The sequence below is a fragment of the Nothobranchius furzeri genome, chromosome 6 (assembly GCF_043380555.1).
Source record: "Nothobranchius furzeri strain GRZ-AD chromosome 6, NfurGRZ-RIMD1, whole genome shotgun sequence".
In the NCBI taxonomy this organism is placed as follows: domain Eukaryota; kingdom Metazoa; phylum Chordata; class Actinopteri; order Cyprinodontiformes; family Nothobranchiidae; genus Nothobranchius; species Nothobranchius furzeri.
Window position 1 is genome coordinate 56909268 of NC_091746.1, and position 23103 is coordinate 56932370.

Genomic DNA, 23103 nt, shown 5'->3' on the forward strand with positions numbered 1-23103 from the left:
GTAGAAAGGTACTGCTCATGTGTGGGGGAGAAAAGCTGTTCTCTTTTTCCCTTCATTTAATGCAATGCTGTCAAATCTGCGAAATATCAAAAAGTGTCACGTATTTTTATGTAAAATATAGCCATTGTGGGGAAATCTTGAAATTAGCTTTATACATTATCATCTGCAACATCACCAGCTTTGCACCATCTCCCGGAGCTTAAATTTGTGGTTTTAATGCTACTTAGATACCAAATGTAGCTTGATATCAGGGATTCTTAGAGAGCTGCAGCCATGATTGGCAGTACTAAGGCCAGAGTTGGTGTCAGGGGCAGTTGTAGGGGAAGTTTAGGGTAAAGTGACACTCTCACTTGGAATTAAGCTTGGAATTAATGAAATTGAAAAGAGATGCTTAGACTATTTATTGCCAGCTTTGAGCTAAAAAACTCTTTTCACATGTTAGTATGATGAATAAAAACTTGTTTCAACAGAAATGTGTGACGGTGGCACAGGAGTTAAGTGCTTGCACCATAATTAGAAGGTTGCAGGTTCCAGCTTCGCTCAGTCTGTCGCTGCTGTTGTGTCCTTGGGCAAAACATTTAACCCACCTTGCCTGCTGGTGGTGGTCAGAGGGACCGGTGGCCCCAGTGTACGGCAGACTCGCCTCTGTCAGTGTTCCCCAGGGCAGCTGCGGCTACAACGTAGCTCCTCACCACCAGAATGTGAATGTGTGTGTGAATGGGTGAATGACTGATTGTGTTGTAAAGCACCTTGGGGGGTTCCAGGACTCTAGAAGGCGTTATATCAAATACAAGCCATTTACCAAATCCAAATCAGCTTATTTTGCAAGCCTAAGATGCCCAGACAACTAAAAAGTATGAATAATTTACATTAAAGAGTTGTAAGCTGTTTAAGCTATTGCTTTCAAACAGGTTTCAGTGATTATTGAAGCAGAAACTAGACCAACTTTACATGGGACAGCGCGACTCATGTTGCGAATGACCGCAGTCACCAATTCTTGTTATGTGTCTTACCCACGTATGTCTGATCTTTGAATTGTGTGTGCTGAAACTGAATTTCATTTCTCTGTATGTCCTGCACATGTGGAGAATATGACAATAAATGACTCTTGACTCTCTTGACTCTTGACTCTTGACTCTGCAGCCCTTTTTAAACCAGAAACCACTGTTAAAGAGACAATGTGTACTTTTTACTGTTCATCTCTGGAAATATCCATCAAAACATTGTTGAAAATGAATAAAATTATGTCCAGTTATTGAAAAATTGTGGAGGCTTTGTACCACATCACCATAATAACTGGGTCTAAAGTACACAGGGGGCAGGTCTAGCATCTTTGGGGGATGCCATATTAGACACCATGTTTCCTTCTGGCCGGCTCAGAGTCCTGCACCTGTCCATGACATCACACTAGATGATTTGCTGGACGTACGACTTATGGAAGTTTCGTAACCACATTCAAAAACATTTAGGTAGTAAGAAACATGAATTTAATAACAAAACTACTAAACGCTTTCCAAAACATATGCCAAAGGATAGAATAGAATAAGAGATGTGTTATGTTTTGGCCGAGTGGTATCGCCGTAAAGTGATGATGCCATTGGCAGGCGCAGGACCCCAAGCAGATACAGAAACTACAGAGCCAGAAAACTACAATCGGCACTAAGATATATATATATATATATATTGTATTTTGAATTTGTTGATTTTGTGAACTGCCTCGTGATTTTTATCTTGAGAGGCGCTATATAAAAGATCATTTTCTTTATTTCTTTAACATCCAGCTGTCACACAATGGCATTCTCATATTTCATAATTCTGAATGGACTTAGCTTTGCATAAGTTTTATTGAGATAAGACATAAAGACTTTTTTTCAACAAAATATTAGAACAGCATGTTTACATTGTCTCCCTTTCCTGCAAACAGTTTACTTGTTCACCGTTGCCCATTTAGCATCTCATTTTCCCACATCATTGGCATGCTTACCTTGCTCCAGATCAGGTTAAGGATGTGGACCTCCATCTTGTCTTCTCTGACAAAATTGGTCCAGCATCCAGTTAGGATCTCGCTCACGTACATCGATTGGCTGTCCTTTACCTCCTTTGGTTCACATGTCTGACTTGAAGCTGCTAAAAATAAATAAATAATCAAATGTAAATCGTTAAGCAATGTCAGGAGTTTCATGAAGCTATTTTCCCCCATCAATATAAATTTAAAAATGCCCGTATTTTCTCCAATGCCTCAAATGCAAAAAAGTTAAAGTATTTCAATCAATCTACAGAAATGTTGTCACAGCTGACACATGCAGTGAGCGAAAACTTGTAGTCAGAAAGCCATCATTTAACAGCTAGATAAACCTTGCAGTATTACCGATACCCTGTCTGCAAAGGGCAAAATTAGTTATTAATCATTCTGAAAGCTTTCCCCTGGTTTCTGAGTATGGATGTTAAATGTGTGGGTAGGACTACATTGTTTAAAAACAGATCAGCCGCTCCGCGTTTATCAGACACGTCAGGACTCCGGGCTGCACTCATCCATCAAGCCCGCTCACTCGGCTCTCAGCAATAAGGCTGCTGCTTAACCTGGGGATCCGTGTCTCTGGAGGCTGAATTAATCGGACCGAGGCTGTGTGGTCATGGGTGAGGTTGGTTATAAATGCCTGCTGTTTGACCTGGGCAATATATGTGCGTGTTCTATTGTGTTAAATTAGATGGAGTGCGCGAGTGCAATCCAACCCCTCTAAGGTTGCCGGGGACAAAATATTGACCTGCAAACTTTCTCTTCTTGTAAAAACAATTTAGGAATAGTGTCGAGGTACAGACCAGGTGTGTTTTGCTGTTTGGTTTTTTTTTTTCTTTTCTTTTTGTTAGCTCAAATCAGATAACTGTCCCACTTCGTCTCTCTACAGTCGCTGTCTAGACAGGAAGGATTCTGGCTTGTAATTAGCATTGCAGTCCTAAAAACTGAATTTAGTTATCGCTGCAACTAATGAAGCACATTCAAGATGAGGTAAATATCATTCATTGGAGCTCAGAGCTGACACCAATCACCCTAAAACCACTGATGTAGAAGTCCATAACCATAACAGAATGGCAAATGCTTCACGACATGCAGCTTTACTAGCTTGTATGATGCATTTAGACGGTTTACCCAGATGACCAGAGAAAAACGTTTTAAAAAGCAGAAAATTTATATTTGCTGGTTTCAAATGGGTGGGAAAAAAATCTTACTTAAATAAGGAAAGGAAATGTTTCAGTGAGGGCAATTTCACAGGATGGACACAGATTGACTAATAAATGGATAGAAACCATGAAGAGCATCAAAACCTGACTTTTATTCCTGTTTTTTAGCCACACGTTAAATTCGGATGCATTATAGTCCGTAACATCTATGACTTACACACTGAAAAGAGAGCTAATCTTTATTAAACCATCCTCTTTTTTACGTAATCACAAACAAATCTCTTTTGACATTGTCTTACAGCACATGTAAGAAGTGGTGTAAATGACTAGTTTGATCACAATACGATATATAAAATGATACAGAGGACTGTCTTTCGATGTTTGTCGAGATCTTGACTTCAGTTACAACCCCATTTCAATTTGGTTCAATTTAGGATCTCTCCATTGATATGAAACGATATTACAAGTGATTGAGCGCGATCATTTCCTCACTGTTCGCCATGACGCCACTAGCTTCTTCAGTTAACACGTTTGGTGATGTGCAGGAATAGGTGGAAAGCAGAACGTCGGCAGAACGCCAAACTAAAGAAACGTTCAAAATAAAAGTACGTTTGTTAGTCATTCTATTGATTTTTGCAATTTTGGTTTGAAGATCATAATAACTGATGAATCATATAATCAATGTATCATTACGCTCTTATTTATGACCCCAATTTTTTGTCTGCATTTTTTGTCAATTTATGGTATGTTGATTGAGGGTAATGTACTTTCTCACTTAAAACTCCAGCTTTCCTTGGAAATCAAGACAGAGAGACGTCCATTCTCTGTCGCCTGCTCTTGTCCTTTCTTTCGCCACAGGGGTCAAGGTTAACTTCCTGTTATTCTGGCCCTCAGTGTTAATGTCTGCTGCTTCATATCCACATCCATTAAGTTATTTCTTTCTTGCTCTGCTGTGACAGAGTCAACGGCCCATGACTGTCACCCGAGGTCTTGGTATAAATCACACTAACAGTGTGTGTGTGCATGAATGCATGCGTATGTGAGTAGACACGTGTGTCACTGGTCCTTTTTTTTACGAGTCACCATAAGATATAAAGAACATTCATTTAGCTCCCTTGACCCCGGAAATGCCAATGGCTTTGCTAAGCGGTTTGATGGTAAATGAGGTATAGAAGAGCCGCTCCATCCCCTGTCCTCTTTATCTACTTGTATCAGTCCTTGTCATTTCCCATTTCATGAGAAGATGTGTTTATGGATGTCAGCGATTTCCATTTAGATGTTAAGTATCATGAGTAAACGTGAATAAAAACTTTAGGGAGGACAGAAAATGGGCTTGATAAGTAAAAGAAATAGAAAGATTAGATCCTGAGATCTTAATTCCTAGTACAACTTCCTTTTTTCATTAGGCACAAGCACCATATTCACCAGAACCTAAATACAATACTAGTGGCAAACTGAAAGCTTGTGAACATGTCTTCATAAAGGCTAAGCAAGCATGCAGAGATAATTGATCAATTTGCGGGGAAAGCTAATTTCCGTGAGCTATGAATAACACGGTGCACATGATGCATGAATAACAAAGAGAAAAGATAAACAAACTGATCTTTATACATGTCCACTCCTTGTCTGCCTTTGTTTCTTCTAACCCCGAGCACATTCCTGAAGGAGGCAGAAGACTGGTTCACAAAGTGACAGGCATCTGTTTCTGTTTTTGTTCAATTGTGCATGGAACCATTAGGCTTTCACTATAAGTGTGGGGCCATTTACGGACGGCTCAGACTTGAAAGCCTGCTTTGTTATGTTTAGATAAACCTGACGTGTTTTACGTTATCATGCTAAATCTGTCTGGTAGATGTCTGCTGATGTAGACCAAATATCACAAAAATGTAAGTCTGTGATATAATGAATGTTCCATTACTAGTACAATAATTATTAGGGATGTGTATTGGTGAAATTTTGGAGATACGATATGTGTCATGATACGGGGAGACGATACAATGTATCACGATATATTGCGATACATTCAGTCAGACGTTATAAGCTATTTTTTCAGACTGAATTTATTGTAGGAACATTCAATAAAGAGTCCAAACTGATACTTAACATGTTTAACATGAGGTATCTGAACCATAACAGAGGAATTTACATTACATTACAAAACCCATTGCACACTGCTGCCAACTAGTGGTCGACATTTGAATTGCACCAAAATTAAAGAAAATACGCAAATGTTTGCATGTAAATTCTTCCAAAAATTTGATACACCGCTTTTGAATATTGGTATAATATAGCAGGAAAAAATATCACAATATATTGCTATATAATATTTTCGACAAACAGATTTTGAATATCGATATGATATCATTGGAAAAAATATCACGATATATTGCCTTATCGACATTTTCTTACATCCCTAATAATTACAGTAACACATTTTATAAACTGTCTCTGATTTACAGTTTATCCATTAGTGCATCTAAATCCTATCTTTATTGTTTTAAAATACTTTTTAAAGTATGATTGTTTCAAGAGGCCAGCTTGGAAGTTTCACACTCCAGAATTAACCCATATAATTACTAAGAGTGCAGTGTAGCTGAACTGAAGCCAGCAGCTGTGCATGAGGTTTGCTTTGTGGTGATTTATCAATAAACAATTGATTTATTATTAAAAAGAAATTACATTTTCTCCACTATTATCCACAACTTAAAACATTTGGTACTAAAGTGTTGGATTTGGGATAATAATTCAACTAGTATGCAAGAATTTCTTTAAAACACGTAACGAAAAAAGACAGGTTTAAGAATGTAGAAAAAAGAAAATGTGTGTGTGAAATGGTAGTTGCTATGAATGCTTTAAGAAATGTGTTTTTATAATTAATCAATGAATGGTGGGATTAGTTAACAAATAGAAATGAATGCAAGCTTAATTTCATGCAAACAGCCTGCAACAAAACACTACTAGCTTGAACAGAGAAAAATAAAAAGATGGAAACCAGCAAACCTGAAGTAGTTAGGAGCAAAAAAAAAAACATGTCAGATCTAAAAACATAAAAAAGAAGAAAAAACGTGTGCTCATAAATCCAATAGTGTTGCAGGCTCTTCAAAAATGGCGTTTCTTTAAGTACCATTGTCTACGCTGAGTTTCACATGCATGCAGAATGTGAAAATAACCTTCTACACCTATTTCTTGCATAAGCCGCTGAAAGAAAATAGACAGTGTAATGCTCAGGTCAGAATAGATAACTCGGATCAACATCACATTGTAAAATTTGCTCATTTTTAATGGACTCACTCATCTTGGCTAGCATCCAGGGAAGGCTGTCTTGGTTTTGTGGCCAGGAGAGAGCAGAGCGTGTCTCGGCTAGTAGAAGCTAACCATTAGCGTTAGTAATTCCACAAAATGGCGGTAGGGGGTTAGGGCTTGTGTTCGTTGTCATGTGCCTTTGCCTATGTTTGTCTCTGCCTGTGTATGTCTGATCTCTGAATTGTGTGTACTGAAACTCTAATTTCCCTCTGGGATCAATAAAGTATCTTTGAATTTGAATTGAATCAAATCAACATTTCTGTCAAATATGTTGGTGCTGTGACCTACAAATAATTAAAAGGAAAAAGTAGGAATTTGAACCGTAACCTTTCAAATGCCAATGCAGGGTGACCAAAAAAGGTGTAGGGTGTTCTCTGCATTTAGTGTCCATTAGGGACCTGGCTGTAGAGTTCTGTAGCATTTGCAGGCTGGAAAGTGTGGTCTAGCTATCACCAAAACACAGGAATTTGCAATAGTCAAAGCACAATTTATTAAAATCATGGCCCGCCCTTCCCAAGTGGGAATACGATCCCATACGCCTGATTTTAGTTCAGCAGCAGAAGTGTTTATGATTCTCCAGCTTGAGCCCCAAATGAGGTTTCACCTCTAAATTGGCAATCAGGTCTTTCACAAATGGTCCGAGCATCCCAAGGTCAGCAGCCAGTTGGGTAACCCCTCTAAGATGAGGAAAAACATTTTTTTCTTTGTTTGGATTTAAAAAGCTTTTAGGAAGCCAGACTTTTACCTCCTTCAGGCATTTAAGGAAAGTCTTCACAGTGCCAGCTACACCCTGTTTCAAGCGACAGTACATTTGATAGTCATCAGCATAAAAGTCTGTGCTTTTGGAACATCACTCCCAGTGGCAACAGATGAAGGGCAAACAATAGGGGTCCCAGAATGGATCCCTGTGGCATCCCCCTAGAAAGCCCAGAAGAAGCCAATGAGGATTCGCCAATCCTCACACAGAAGTCTCTACCTGTTTGGTAAGACCTCACCCATTCCCGGTCCGAGATTCAAACCCATTTTCAAGCTTGGTTAACAGTGTTTCATGGACAACTGTATCCAAATGCAGCAGATAAGTTCATTAAAAGTAGCAACACAGCCTCCCCCAAGTCCTTGGCCAAAAGCACACCCTTTAAAACTTTCAAAAGTGCAGTTTCAGTGTTGTGTCCTAATGATTTTTCTTTGAAACTCTACATTTTTTTACAGTTTACTAAAATACAAGGATGCTATTTATTTTCCAACCACAAATATATTGGTCTGGCTGAGTGTAAAACTGTTCCTTTCATGAAGTTTGAGTACTGACAGCCAAAAAAGAGTTCCTAGCTTAAAACGCATTTCCATGGAACTGTGGGAAAAAGTCAACTAAGGAACAGACATCTTGCAGATCAGTAACCAGCTAGGTGAGATTTTACTCACTTTCGGGAAAATAAAGCTGGCAGGGTTGATTTCCAGATTAACTGTGATTCACTGTGGTGAAGGGTGTCAGCCAGATGTAAAGGAGTCAGACAGAAAGGAACGACTGACACGAGTTACAGCAGGCATGGTAGCCTTTCGTCAGGGAAGGAGAAAGAAAAAAAAAAGAAGGGAAATCCTGATAGCAACAACGTCAAGACCAACTGTCTCCCATGGTCCCTCGGGGAGAAGTAAACTGTTTGTGTCCAGGGTCGGGCGACAGAGTCATGATGGGGGTGAGCAGTCCTATCAGACTTAGTCGAAGAGGGAAAGGGGAGCTTCAAGGCTGGCTCAAGTTTCTCTCTCTCGACTTCAACTACACACACACACACACACCTATTGTCCCGCCGTTTCCGCGACTGTAGATTGAGGCCTGACCATCCACAGGAAGGTAAACAAACTCTTATCAGTGCTCTGCAGGGGCATAAACTGTCCCCTGGCCTCTCACCCCTGCATACTACACATAACACACTCCATACAACACACAAGCTTCCTGACCATGTCACCTCCATCTTCTAAGTCCTCAAGTCCCCCCCGACTCTTAAAAAAAAGAAGAAAACGCTGATTAGTCTTGTCACTAAACATAACTGTGCATGTGTGTCTTTGAGCCAAGTCGTACTTCCAGTGTTTGCTGGAGAGGAACTGAGGATGTGATAGCTGGCCTGGAGACAGCCTGTCTTCACACTAGCTCTGTTTACACCTCAGGGAGTCATTTGTCCGTCGACTCATCGTTGTCGGAGGCCAGCAGGACGGCAGCAGCTGCATTGTTCGCTTCGCTCTTTACGCCTTGTCTGCTGCTAGTATTTAGCTTTTTTTCTTTTAACTTTACTTTGGTTTATCATAATTAAATGCCTTGTAAATATGTGAAAAATATCAGCTTTAGGCACAAAAATATTTTTACGGTAATAAATTCTCTCTGGTGATCTATTACATAACAGGCATCATCAGTTACTGGGAACAGTGTCTTGTCTATTGACTTATGTAGTTGGACTTTTTTTTTTTGCACTCCCAGTGGACTGAAAGAGCACCAGCAAAACACGATAAATCATCTTAGAGTTAATTGGTGGATGGACAGACTAATTTAGCAAGTTTCATGCTAACTGTGTGCAGACTGAGGCATTAGAAGATTCAGTGCACAGTGGCTGCGTCCAATCTTACAAGATTGATGTCGCTTTTGCTCAACATATGCTTAATGTAGAGCCAGCAGATGACTTTGTTTTTCCAAATCAGATTTTTTTGCCTGAAAATATTAATGTTTTCCTAAAGGAAGGAGGCATAATAACAAAAGCTTAATGAAAATAAAGGTAGACTCTCATCGACAAACTATCAATATGGATCTTTCTAGGGCTTCTGAGAACAAAACGCTTTTCTGAATCACCTGAGAGTGAGATTTATGAGACATTTATAATTTCATTTTTAATGTTTAACTAATGGATGTGTCTCGAGATGGGGGAGAGCTCACTCACAGCTGTAACTTTCTTCCCTACAGCATCTGTAAAAAGATTATGAAGTACCCTCGGTGTGGTGTGTTGCAGTAATATCATGTGATATGATATTAAAATAATCTGTCAAAGCTTTATCTTAAGTTACTAAATTTTACTCCTTGGCATGTCGTGGTAAGAAAAATGAGAAATCGCTGTTGAGACAAAGTGAGGATTTGCTTGTTGCATCATCGTTACACTCACTGAGACACATGAGATAGAGATTTGTCAATCACTCAATCTCTGTTTTTCCAATGGTTGTATTAGTACTCACGAGCCAATCAGAGCCATGTTCCTTTGGTAAGGGGTGGGACTAGAACGCCAGTTAGTGTGGGAGTAGCGAGCCAGACTTAAGGAGTAAGAGGGACGTTATAGTGAGCTAACGGAGGAGGCGTTGAGTTGTGGGTAACGTTGAGGTTTGTTCGAGAAGGTCGACTAATCATGGTCCTGATATAAGCTTCAATTGTGACCTGCAAGAGACAGAGGTTGGAGAAGAGAGAGACGGTTTTCCTGCTGCATGTTCCATGCCTGTTTTCTGCTGTGGAGGTCCTGCGGCTGTCATTCCTCGGTGATCACCGTTTGCCTTTACCATAAGTGGAACAGCCCATGCAAAATTCCCTTTCCCCATGCTGCCATAACCCTGGACTTTGTGAGTACTGTCACCTTTTATGCACGTGCTTTTGTTTTATGCTCAATTTCTGAGTGAAGCGGCCATTACAGTTTTTAGGCCCCACCGCACTCAATTTTCAGTGAACAGGGGAGGTTTCAGTTAAGAGGCCCACGAGGAAAACGTGAGTTCAAAATTTATTGTAATAGGAATATTTTGTATGGAAATGAAAAGTGTGGTTTTGGGTGTAAAAACTCATGAAAAGGTTTAATTTAGGAAAAATCTTTATTCACACCAAAAGTACTAAACTGGATGTCATTTTGTGTTATTTTGTTTAAAAATCCCAACAAATTTTATTTCCTGTTTGTAAATAAATATATGTACATATTTTGAATATCCAATACGGTTGTGGTGGTCCTTGTTAAAATAGGCCATAATATTCCTGGGTGAAGAACATCGGTGGCATAAAATAAGACACAATGCTGTAACCCATTATCACGAACCCAGGCCCCATATCATTTGATACTGTTTATTCCAGTCTCATATGTATTTTCAGGTTAATACCTGAAACAAGGGTTACATTATTTTTCCAGGAAAGACAAGTTTAAACCTAAGTAGGGATAGACCGACATATTAGTTGGCAAATATTGACAATTTTTTATTAATAAATTGGCATCAGCTGACATACCTCTTTAGTACAGCCAATCTAAAATTGGGCACATCCACAGGCAGCTCATTACTGCTGCAGAATCGTATTTAAATGTATATTTATGATCCTGTTTTAATAAATGCTCTAAAACATTATTATCAACATATTTTTCTTTTTATTTACCTGTTTTATATTTAAAGACCAAGTTATTTTTTTTCCAATACATTTGCAGTGGTCTGTTGTATAAAAGAATGACTTGTGAGTTGATCTACGTGGGGAAAAAGCTAGCCAGAGGAGAGAACAGCAGAAGATGGCAGGTATCTTGCCTCTGATTGGCTAATTGCAATGTGACTCTTCCACTGCCTCCGTTTGCTTTGCAACTTTGATGTTGTATCTCTACAAATAACACACAACTGAAGAACTTCCACCATGTTGCTAATGGTTAGTTTCTACTAGCCTAAGATAGAAGACTAGTTTCATGTTCAGCCTGCATGTTAAACTAAATAACAATTGAAAAACAAATAGTCAGTGAGCTTGGTCTTGAATACTTAGTTCATTTATTTGACTAACTTTGGTTAGGATCAGAAATATTGCACATTCATTGCTGTTAGCATGCAGATGAGGCAGAAAAGGTCAAGATATCAGCCATGAAACTCAGCAGCACATATCGGCCATCAGCTGACCATGACCTCTACACACTAGCATCTGTATCAGCATTAATATTGGTTGATCTCTAATTCCACGTTTCATTATCAAGCATAAAATGTTTGTGTGCAAGGAAGAAATCTGTAAAATATTTAGACTAACCAGAACCTCATCTCCTCATGGATAAATCACCTTTGTCTTTAGGAGAGTAAATCCACCTCCTGACTGTGCTGTCCTGAAATTCGGCCCAAATGAACGTGTTTTCTGGAGTGTTGGTGTAGACCTTAGGATTGAACAGGTCAGACAAACCTACAGATAAGAATTTGTAACATCACGCCTTATCTTCAGAGCTTGCAGGCGTGTTGACATGAGAACAAGTGGTCGCCGTCTTGAAGAACCATTAATCTCACCAGCTGCTAATGAGCCATTCAACCATCAACATTAATATACATTCAGCGCACATACAGCCGCATAATGAATGCCGATTCGCCTGCAGGTACGACACCCACAGTGTAGTGTAAAGTCAGGGTTAGGTGAATTTGAGTATAAATGTTTAGCCCTCTGGCGGCAGGCGTTGCAGATTTGCAATGTTAAAACCTACCTGGTTACTCCACATACGTATTTCATGAGCATTTTGAGCTCAGAAGTACCCCTGAAGGACTTCGTTGTTCGTCCTTTTATCAAAACTTATTTTGAGCCTGAGAGGGTTAAGAAGAACGGTCAATGCATGCTAACCCTTATTAGAAGTTTTAGAGTTGTTCTTGACTATTTCAAGGATGAAGGATAAGATGTGCTATTCAGATTTGACAGTTTTTTTCGATTGCTAAAACTCAAAAAGCAAAAATGAGGCACAATCTCTACTTCTGTTCCCAATCGCTTGACTCAGTTTATCACTACTTAAGATTTCCTTATCATATTAGAACTCTGATTTTCCTCCTTTAAACTCTGATGTTAATGTCACATCACCTTGCTGTCAAAACACAACACAATTTTCAGGTTTACAAACACTTCTCACAGAAATTCTCAAAGCTTCAATCAACAACACACAAATATTCAAATCTCTAAACGTTCGGGTCTGGCGAGCAATTTGCAATCAGGGACTGCAGCACAAAAGTAAGTTTCCACAAGGCTACCCAGGTGTATGAGTGGTTTCAAGACCACCCACGGTTTTCCATTTTATACCTTCCACCTTATTCCCCCTTCCTCAATCCCATTGAGGAGTTTTTGTCAGCCTGGAGGTGGAAGGTGTACGAAAGGGATCCACAGAGCCAGGTCCCACTGCTTCAAGCCATGGAGGAGGCTTGTAGAGATGTGGCCCTTGAGGCCTGTCAGGGCTTCATGAGGCACTCGAGGCGGTACTTCCAGCGCGGTTTGGACCAGGAGGACATCGCCTGTGATGTTGATGAGGCCCTCTGGCCAGACAGAGACAGGAGGCATGATGCCCATGATTATGCTTGAATGGGAGAGGGGGTGGGTTGGGTTAACTGTAAAAAAAAATTGTTTGTCTCAAAAAAAATGTTGGGGGGGGGGGGGGGGGGGGGGTTGACTGTAAAAATAAAATGTTTTGTCTCAAAACTTGTGTGATGTCTAATGTTTGTCTCACAGAAAAGTGGGCCCTGTCATACATTCAGTGTGTAATTCATTGTGTTCCATTTAGACACATGTGTTTTCAGTTTTGCTCTTCAGTGTTCTTTCCATGCTTGGTAGTGTTCACCCAAAGCCTACTTGTGTTTAAGCAATGAATGGTATGTGTGTGTCATGTGAAAATGTGGCTGTGTTTACCAAATGAAAACACGTGTTCCATTTTGGGAACATGTTACGATATGTGATGGCAGGGTTTTGTTGCAAAGGGAAGCCACGGTTTCGGAATTTGTGTGTTATGTTTGGGGTTTTGTGTGTGCAATTTTGAAAGAAATGTACAGTTTTGAAAAACGTGTTTTAGCAATCGAAAAAAACTGTAATAACCTTTTATTTAACCAAAGGACAACTTTACACGTGACAAAGTATGAGACAGGGCCATGAAAGGAAGATAGCACAAGCAGAAGTGGTTGTGAGGAATATCTTCATAAATGCGTAGAAAGCTTTTTGGGAAGGTAGAGTGCAGTGTGACTGAGACGCCCCCACGCTATTTTTTTGTATTCAAACAGAGGAAAAGCGAGGAGGTCAGGAGTGGATTGTTATTTGGGAGGGGCGTAAGGCTGGAGGAGATTGAAATCGGTCTGAGGCAGCGACAAGCGGTCTCGTCTCCCTGCCACCCAGTCTGACTGAGGCTGAGTTGGCTCACTGCAGTCCAACAGGGGAAGTGGACTGTTTTGACTCTTGGAGCCATTTTTAACATGACATATTTTTTGGCGTTTTTTTTTTTCTGCTGCAGCATAACTTCTGAGAAACCTCAGTCATCTCTTTTCATTCTTCTTTCTTTTTGACAACGACAACTAACAAGTTCCATTTTTCTCCTTTTTTAGCGGTTTTCACTTTCAAACGTACTCATCTCACACTCATCCCTTGTCTTGTTCCCTGTTTTTCTCTTTTTAATCTATTTACTTCTCCTAAATCTTTCCTCTGAAGCACTTATCTGCTCTTCGACAGTCGCACAGATTTGACCCCCGCGCTCCCTCCTCACTGTCTCCATGAATCAGCCTTTATGAACTCTGTTATCTCTGTTCTTCTGTCTGTCTGTCTAGCTCCATGCCCCTCTTTAAGATCCATTTTCAGAGTCTCCCTCCTCCTCTTCCTCCAGCGGCTCGCTAATCACTTCTGTACTTTTCCCTCAGCCCACGGCGGGCGGCTCAGGGGTTGGCAAAAGTGCAGCAGGAGGTCTGGCAGTTAACGTCGCGAAGCCCGAAGTCCCTCTGGGAAGGCGGCTGCAACGGGGGTCTGCTCGACACGATTTCCTCGCCAGGAAATGCCACCCACACGGTGGATAATCACAAAGACTTCAGTCAGACGCAAAGATAATTGTTTATGTGTCCAACTGCCAAAGCCACAGCTTTTGTGATAGCACTTATTGTGCCTGAATCTGAAAAACATAATCAGAAAATTGTCTTCCGAGGAGGTGGCAAAAAAACCGCCTTCCATCTAATAAACCAGTCAGTAAAACGGAGCACAACGCGGCGCCTGGCAGCGCTAACAACCAAAAACATTCCAATATCTAGATCTGAAAGTTTCATCAGACGATCTTTTGTTTGTTTTTCTCCTAATAAAAGGGAATAATCACCCTGATGGGATGCTTTGGAAAGCTTTTTTTTAAGTCAAAGCAACAATCCTGACAACATTATCAGGGCTCTTTCCCTTCAGATTTGACACTTGAATATCTGCAGCATGGAGAGGTAACAGAAATAAAAGAGAGCACTGAGAAATATTAGGACAAATGTCTTATTTGGAGCTTCAGCTAGTCAAATAAAAGATTAATATGATCTCTCTAGTTTCACTTGTTAACACGCTTTTTTTTAATGCTCCATAACAAAAAAGAAAGAGTTCACTAAATGTCTTAAAAGTGACATGTCTGCAGGAAAAAGTGGTAAAACTGCAGATTTGGGTCCGTTTGTTCCTTATTTGAGACGGAATGATCCCATTGCACTTTTGACTTCTCTTCATTCAGCTCACTTATCGAATTCGGAGCATTTTGGGAGGTTTTGTTGAAGAAACTGGGACTAAAATAAAGTATTTAAATCTGAAACAGGACAATTCGAGAAAAGGAGCATTAAAGGGAAGTTATGGGTTGCTTTTAGCACCCCCCCCCCCATCTCCTCGCTGTGTGTTCATCTTTTTAACACCTTAATCAAACAGCTGAAATGTCTCCCAGCCGTCATTAGTGTCTACAGGAGCGATTAATCGCAAAATTAAACGAATCAGCTGTTTTGATGTTGTAAAACATGCAGGAAATGTGCTGGAAGCACAGTGCAGCACAGACCGGTGACTCTGAAGTGGAATATTCTGGCCACAGGGGCAATAGGGGCAGAGTGGCCTTTCACTAATCCTGTAAAGCATCATACTGGCTCAAGAAAATGATTTAAAAATATGAAAAAGTTGCAAAAGGGTCTAAATCTTTTCTGGTAGAACTTCATAACATGACATAAAACAGTTTGACTCAGCTGACAGAATAAAATGGAAATTTTCTCTAATAAAATGACACTGCTTTCTTTGCAGTAAAAAAAAATCAAGTATATCTGAGTTCAATGACCAAAGGCGGCGGGATCATTTGTGGCACTACAGGTGCTGAGGGATAAACCTGTAGGGTAAGCCGTCTAAGATCTTCGTAAGCGACGACAGCATTTTTTAACACAATTAGCTCCACAGGGAGGCGGTGTAATGAAACCCAGCTCTGCCTAATGTTCTCGGTTTTATTTGAGCCCAACACAAGTCTGCTCAGATAACAAGAAAAAGAGCCAAACACAGAGAGATGTTTGAATATAAATGCTCTCAGATAAAAGACACGATCTCCTTTTTAAAGTTTGAAAACCATCGACTGATGGTTCGTTCTTAGATGATCACGAGCTGATAAAACACAGCAACGTAGCTCTTCTTCTTTTGTCAAATCATAACGTAGAATTACAAATCGTTCCATGTTTCTAAGACAGCTAGAAAAACCACAGAAGAAGATAACCACATGCAGGGTGAGTCAAAAAGACATCTGTGAACCATCATATGAAATCACACTCTGCTGGATTAGTTCAATAGTGTTTTATATTAAAGGCTTCGCTGCTGGAATATGGATCACGTTTTTATCAGAACTGGTAGCAGGAGCAGGAGGGAACATGGAGATCAGTCTGTTCTGTCTTAAAGTCAGTGAATATTTTACAGGTAATTTGAAGAGAAATTACAAAAGTGTGTTTCAGTGTTGAACTTATAAATGAACACATCTTTAAGGGTTTTTGATGCTTTTTCTTACCAATATCCGTTATACCGATATAGTGTAAATCCTAATTTCCAATACTAATAAAGTCGTCATTTGCATTTTTTTACTGTGTGGGCATCGGAACGAGCCCCCGCACAGTGAGAACAAACATCTCAGCTCTAAAGCCGATCTTCATCTGCATACGTCACACGTCACATGATCAGGAAGCAGAAAATTCATGTGTTAGGAGATCGTTTTGGGCCGCTGCTGTAAAAAAAAAAGTGAGGCGCGAACCGGAAAAGCTTCTGCCGATCACAACTCAACAACAGGTTATGAAAGAACGGATAACGCTCGAAACGCGTGGATTCTTCCTGATGTAAGAGGTGAGTCTCTTCTTTGTTTTGGTTGTTTTGGCGTCGACATCATCCTAGCGCACAACGTTCTGTGACTCTTTAAATAAAACAGTAAAAACGGTGAGAAACGCTGGCAGCGAATTAGTTTAAAAGAAATTTGTTTTAGCTAACTAACATTTCATATCTCCTGTCATGCATTTATTAACTGTGCAAATTATGAAAACTACTTCTATCTAAGTTATGAAAACCAACAAACAGAAATATCTCAAAAGCTAAACGTCGGATCTGTGATATTTTCGCGTTTTGAGTGAGAGGAGAAGTAGCTGAAGAGTCTGCTGTAGACATGCATGGAATGTAAAAGTTGTGTCATTGAAAGAGTCGAAACTGATGACAATAATTTCCATTGTTACATTTTAATGTCAATGTAAATATTCCGGTTTAGATGAATAGAGTTTCTGTCCTAGAAGATTGGTGATATGATGACCAGACTGAATCCAACCAAAACCAAAGTGGATTCTTAAAATGGCTCAAATTGTACAGCAGTTTTGCTCTTTTGCACTGTGTGGTTAATCCTGCAGAATTCAACCCCTGGATGCATCAGAGGGAAAGTTGCATGATCAATGCAACAGCTGCATCTCAAATAAAAATAATAATAATTTAATTCAAAAGCTAAAGGCCAGATTCACTGAGGAACCGTTTTTACTTATAATAAATATGATCAATCACTCTGAGTTTTTCATGCAGGCTGAACATGAAAATAGTCTCCTACACCTATGTGTTGCATTAGCTTCTGAAAGAAAATAGACTTTAGATCTTTAGGATTTGAAAATCCTCACAGATTTACGTCACACTGTCGCTGAACATTCATGGACTCACCCATCTTGACTGACGATGGGGAAGGCTGTTGTTGGTTAATATTCAGGAAACAACAGAGAACGTCTCGAATAGTAGAAGCTATTAGCATTGGCAACTCCACCACACAGTAGAACTCCTTCTGGCTTTTGTTATTTTTGTTATTTGTGGAGATAAATCATCAATTAGTGCGTTTACATGCAGCCAGTAACCCTTTTAAAACCCGAATATTCACAATAACCCGGTTCTGCAGGTGCTTGTAAACACCGCCAAAAACCCGGATATGCTCATAAACGGGTTTTTAAAAACCCGGTTACTACACCTGGGGTAACCCTTTTCTAACCCGAATGTTTGGTCGTGTAAACGCATATCGGGATATCCCCATCAAAGCGTGAGTTCTGCGCATGCTCTGTTCGCAAGAAATCTTGGTTTTTGAATAGCGAGACGTCTTGTATGCGCCAGAACACCAGAAGTAAACAACAAGTTGGGGGCAACATGGCGAGTCGCAGCACAGCACCACACTTTTGGAGTGACGAGGAAACTAAAGCGCAAACAAACGCGGTCGCTATCTCTTCCGAACTGGGAAACATGTTGTTGTTTTCACGGATACCGGAACGAGAAGATCCGGAAATGATGCATATTGCGTCTGGACGTAGTCCATACATCCTGGCGCTACTCCAACGTCCGCATTTAAATCGGGTTATGCAAGTTAGAGGTAACTCTTTTTATTTATGCTTGTAAACGGGTTATTCTGATCAACTCAGAAACCCGAATACCGACCTTAACCCGATCATACCCCGGATATTGGCTGCATGTAAACGTACTCATTGTTCCAAACCAAACAGAGTCAGTGGTAGTCATGTTTCTGTTAGATAAATGGTAAATTATCTGTATTTGATAAAGTGCCTTCTAGAATTCTGGACCCCCCCCCCCCCCAACATGGTGCTTTACAACACTATCAGTCTTTCACCCATTCACACACACATTCATACCCTTACGGTTAGCCAAGCAAGATACCCAAATATCAGAAAGTAAGACTCCAAATCCTGCCAGTATCGGTATCGGTAAAAGTTAACCGACACCAGTGCAGTTGCCTAAAAGTGGCTCCTCTGTAACTTGTCATTTTTGTTCACCTAATATTGTAGTTTTGTGATCATTTTGTAGCCTCTGGAAATGGTCTGTTTTTCAATCTACAGGTCACCTCTTCAGTATCGGTCATTTGGAGACATAAGTCTCCAACTGGAGCTTTAATCTACAGAAGAGACGGTTGCTTCAAGGTTCTTCCAGGCTCACTCTTATCTAAGACTGTTTTTCAGGGTTTAAAGGTAATATTTTAAGCTTAAAGCACATTTACCTCTCTACAATTTCTATATAAGAAGTATAAGAAATTTAAGACTTTTTCTGTTGAAAGCAGAGAAGAAAATAAAACCTGTATTCCAAATAATTGCATTTTTTGTATCAGTATCAGTGAGTACTCAGATCCGAGTATCGGTATCGTATCAGTATGAAAAAAGTGGTATCGCTGCATCCCTAATGATATTTATTTGAAGCCACATTCAAAGATGATGACTAACTGGTTTCTAAATAACAAACTACAAACATCAATCTTAGGTTCCACTAAAACACGACAAGAGCATGTTTGGGTGGATTTGAAGGCTTGCTATACCTTCAATTCCTGCTTCAGACAGCTCGGGAACATTTCTGAAGTCTTACGTGCAGAAACTGACAGAGTGGTCATAAATCTATAAAAAAAATAAGATGAAATAAATCTAAAGCAAGACTGAGCTCCAGGAAAACACTATCTACTACTGCTGCTTTGGCCGAGTTCCTCGTGGGATTTGTGATGGCCTCCAGGCTACGTCTGCTTTACTTTTACTTTTTCTGACTTCTTTTTTTTACAGCTTTCATATCAGTTTCTGTTCACACAGTCACTTGTAGCTCAACAGGACCTTATTTTTTTCTATGCATACTTCAAAGTATGTAGAATTTGCTTTCTTTTGTTTTAACGCATCCACATTCAGCATGCTGCCTGCTCGTCCAGCGTGACACACCTCAAGTTTGCCAAACAGAAAAGTTGTTCTAAGCCCAAGAGACTACGTCAGAGAGGAAATGACTAATTAATATGACAATACTGGACTACAAGATGAAGAACACACAATAGACCAGATAGAGGAGCTTGAGCTTGTCTCTTCAGTGTTTTTGATTAATGCTTCAAACATTGAGTGCACAGCCTGTCTGATAAAAAAATAAACAGTGCCACAGCTCCTTTTGTGTCTCCTCCCAAAGCTGCTGGAGCAGATGCTCGAATACGAAAGGAAAATGTCAATCCTTGGAGCCTTATTTACGGGGAGGGGGGTGATAGCGAGCAGAGAACTTTGTGTCACAGAGGCAATTAAGGTTAGCTAAACAGCTCTGTACAAACTCCATGAGCAGAAAGCGAGACTGATCCCCTGCAGGGGAAACTACATAAGGTCAAACTGTTTGCAGGTCTGCCAGTTGGCTAATATATTCTACCTTATCCCTGCCACCAGCACCCCTGCTGAGAAGATGCTTAGTACCTGAGGAAATATTATGATTTGTCATCCAACTGGTCAGTGCCGGATTTAGCGGGCAGATTTGTTTTTTTTTCTGCAATCCTGATTTGCCAGGGTCATTTTGCCAAATTTGTGCTGCAAAAATTTATAACAAATCACTTGTTTTTCTTGTTTATGTTTAGGAACCTGGAGAATGGGAAATTACATTTAGCACAAATGATCTTGTCACATGTGGAGGCAAATCTTCGGAAAAGTGAGTCTGACAAGGTCATTTATACAGGCAACAGGAATTATGCTTATTACTTGTAAGAATGATGCAAACTGCAAACAAATAAGCTTATTTTACACATTTGACATGTCAGATAATAGTACGAGTAGTAATATATTACATAAAATCATTTGTTTCTGTTCTTATTTGTTCACTGAACAGGTTTGGTGTGCCGGTGCTCGTGCCACGCTGCTGGGTGGTGGGACGCAAACACCCTGCAGCAGCGTTCAGAGCACTGTGACGAATGTGAGCCTTGATTACAGCACCGGTGCTGAGTTAGGGAGGGTCTCTGATCCGTTTATCACCTTGCGGGGATTACAGGTTAGGATTTGTCACGGGCAGACAGCCGCATCATGCATAGCCAACAAACACGAAGGAAACAGAGAAGGATCACAACAGAAATCTGTCAGTATCCACATGGGTTCTTCCACCAAAAAAGACTAGATGTTTTTTGTCACCTAAACATACACAAATAAATAGAAAAAGTTGGAGCTACACTGGTTTTGAACCATAGATGTTCAGATAAGGACTGTTTGGTGCAAAGCTTCTCTCTTTAGATTGAAGAAAAAGAATATCTGAGCATTTAATGTTCTTTTATGTGTTGAGAATAAAATGACGTCAGAGAACAGGACAGGACAAGATCCATATCTGCCTTTGAACTTCCTGACAGAAGTATCCCTCGGAGGCACAAAGTGGCCTAAATCCACCGGCCTTTTGGTGGAAGGCTGTTCAGCTCCAACAAGAGGATTTGCAAGGTGACTCACCGGAGGCTGCAGAGGTGGTGCAGAGAAGCAGGACGAGCACTGTCAGGTATCCCTCCATCTTTTTGTAGGTAAAAGCTTCGTCTCCGGTGTGGTTTGGTCAAATGGAGCGTCCTTGTTCCGAGGCAGAAATGAAGCAGCCGTCTAAAAAAAGGAGCAGGAAAGGTCAGGAGGAAAAATGGCCAAGCAATGAGGAAATGTGACCTTTGATAAGGATCTAATGGGTTTTGTGTCCTGTTGTGTCACAACTATGTCATAAAACATCAGCATGCAGAGTGGATTTATATTTGATGTTAATCATAACAACACATTTAATTGCTTTAATTCAAACTGAGGATTATCTTGAACCCTAAAGTGGCCCAAACTGCTCATGTTGCTCACCTGCTTGATATCTAGATTTTTGAACACTTACAAAAAAAACTTTCATTGCCAGAAATTTCCAATTGATACCTCTACAAGTAGACAAAAGAAAGTACAAGGAGGTAAATATTCAGATGACATCATTTAGTCAGATTTTAATGAGAAAATAGCTGCAGATGTCGCATTAACAGTGAAATATTTGTATTTTGGTGTCTTTGTAAGCCATGAGATAGTGTTTGTGTCTTCCAGGTCATTAGTTGCTGCCAATGCAGGGAAAAACTAGATTAAATGTAATTATTGTAAAAGTGAAATCCAGTTTTAAGCAGCTTTTAGGGTCTTATTATTTCAAAAAAATGTAAAACTGTATTATTATTATTATTAGTTCTTTTTCTATATTTATTTTTCGAAAATTAAAATATGTCAGATTAGACTGAATGTAATACCTTGTAACTTTTATCTTTTGGATAGGAATTGAAGATCCCTATATATAACCCTATATATTACCATATATATATATATATATATATATATATATATATATATATATATATATTTTTTTTTTTTTTTTTTTTTTACTGGATTAATTTGCGTAATGTGAAAAAAAAAGTTGGAAACTGGTAGTTTCCAGACGCACAGCGGGGTCCGGACCCGGGGTTATGCGGTGGTCACCAACCTTCTGTTTCAGGCATCGCTCTCTTTAAATAAAATCACAATGGGATCAGATAAGCAGGAGGCTGTTCTCGTTATATAATTCGTATAGAGGCAGAGGAAGAGTCTGTGTAAACTGTTTAGAAAGTTTCAAAGAAAACACAGAAGTTTGTCTTTTGTCTCGCGCGCAACAGAAACAAAATTATGAAACATGTCAAAAAAACTGCATCAAATCATGTGAGTTTGGTTGGTAAAACAAGATCCGTGATTAATATTCTACAAAAATTTGTTCTCTGGAGTCGAATTTTAAATTGGAACAAAAACCCCTCACTTTTACGCACAGCGCACGCGCACTTTGTTTCCACTACATCGTATTTAAGAAACTCGAGGCTTAAATATTTGACCTAAAAGTGGCTTAGAATAAAAACGGACCAGCGGAGAGTCCAGGAAAACACCGTCTGCTGCGCTTCTGTGTGTCGGGAGAAACAATGCACAGCAAAAAGATGAGGCGAAAACGCAAACTTACTTTTTGGTCCAGGTCCTGGAGGTGTTCGAGCTTTAGAGGCTTTATAATCCACGGAGCAGGACGTGGCTGCAGGCAGCACAGTGACGAATCACAGACTTTCCAAAGTTTTTGTGCTGCCTGGGCGGTGCAGGACTCCTGCTCCCCTCCCACAGGATTGTTGTTTTAGCGCCTGTTAGCTACTGCTTCTGTCTGGACACATGCCTCGCTTTATCTATTCTATTCTATTCTATTCTATTCTATTCTGTTCTGTTCTGTTCTGTTCTATTCTATTCTAAAATGTTTTCCTTGAATGATTTGAATTTAAAAGATTTTTTTTTCTTGAGGATAAATCATTAGTCACACTTATGTCAGATACTCTTCATCCAGCACCCATTGCTGCAAATGTTCCTGTTTCTAATAATATCTGTAATGAAACACCAGAACAATAATAAAGGCAGGTTTTACTGTAAAGAGATTTTTTTATTACCGCATGTAAAGGTCTTGAGTCATCTCGCTCATTTCTCAGTTTTTATTGTCAAACTTTAATGTTGCTCCAGATCACATCCCTTTCACAGGTTTTCCAAGGACTTTTACCATCTGTCATCAAGTTGATCATCTTTTTTTTTTTTTTTTTTTTTTTTTACTTTACATCTGACCTACAGGAC

General features: G+C 39.8%; 1 protein-coding gene across 2 annotated transcripts in view; it reads right to left on the bottom strand.

The window, feature by feature from the left end:
* Positions 1 to 22577, bottom strand: part of eng (endoglin) — a 60460-nt gene extending 37883 nt beyond the window's left edge. The window contains exons 1-3 of one of the 2 annotated variants that reach the window (XM_015942803.3): positions 22460 to 22577; positions 20929 to 21069; positions 1985 to 2124 (exon numbers count right to left, since the gene is read on the bottom strand). In XM_015942803.3, coding sequence (XP_015798289.1) covers positions 1985 to 2124; positions 20929 to 20986 — 198 coding nt within the window. In that variant the 5' untranslated portion in view covers positions 20987 to 21069; positions 22460 to 22577. Of the gene's footprint in view, positions 1 to 1984; positions 2128 to 20928; positions 21070 to 22459 lie in introns of both variants that reach the window. The other variant, XM_015942802.3, reaches the window with a different exon arrangement.
* Between the last annotated feature and the right edge of the window lie 526 nt (positions 22578 to 23103).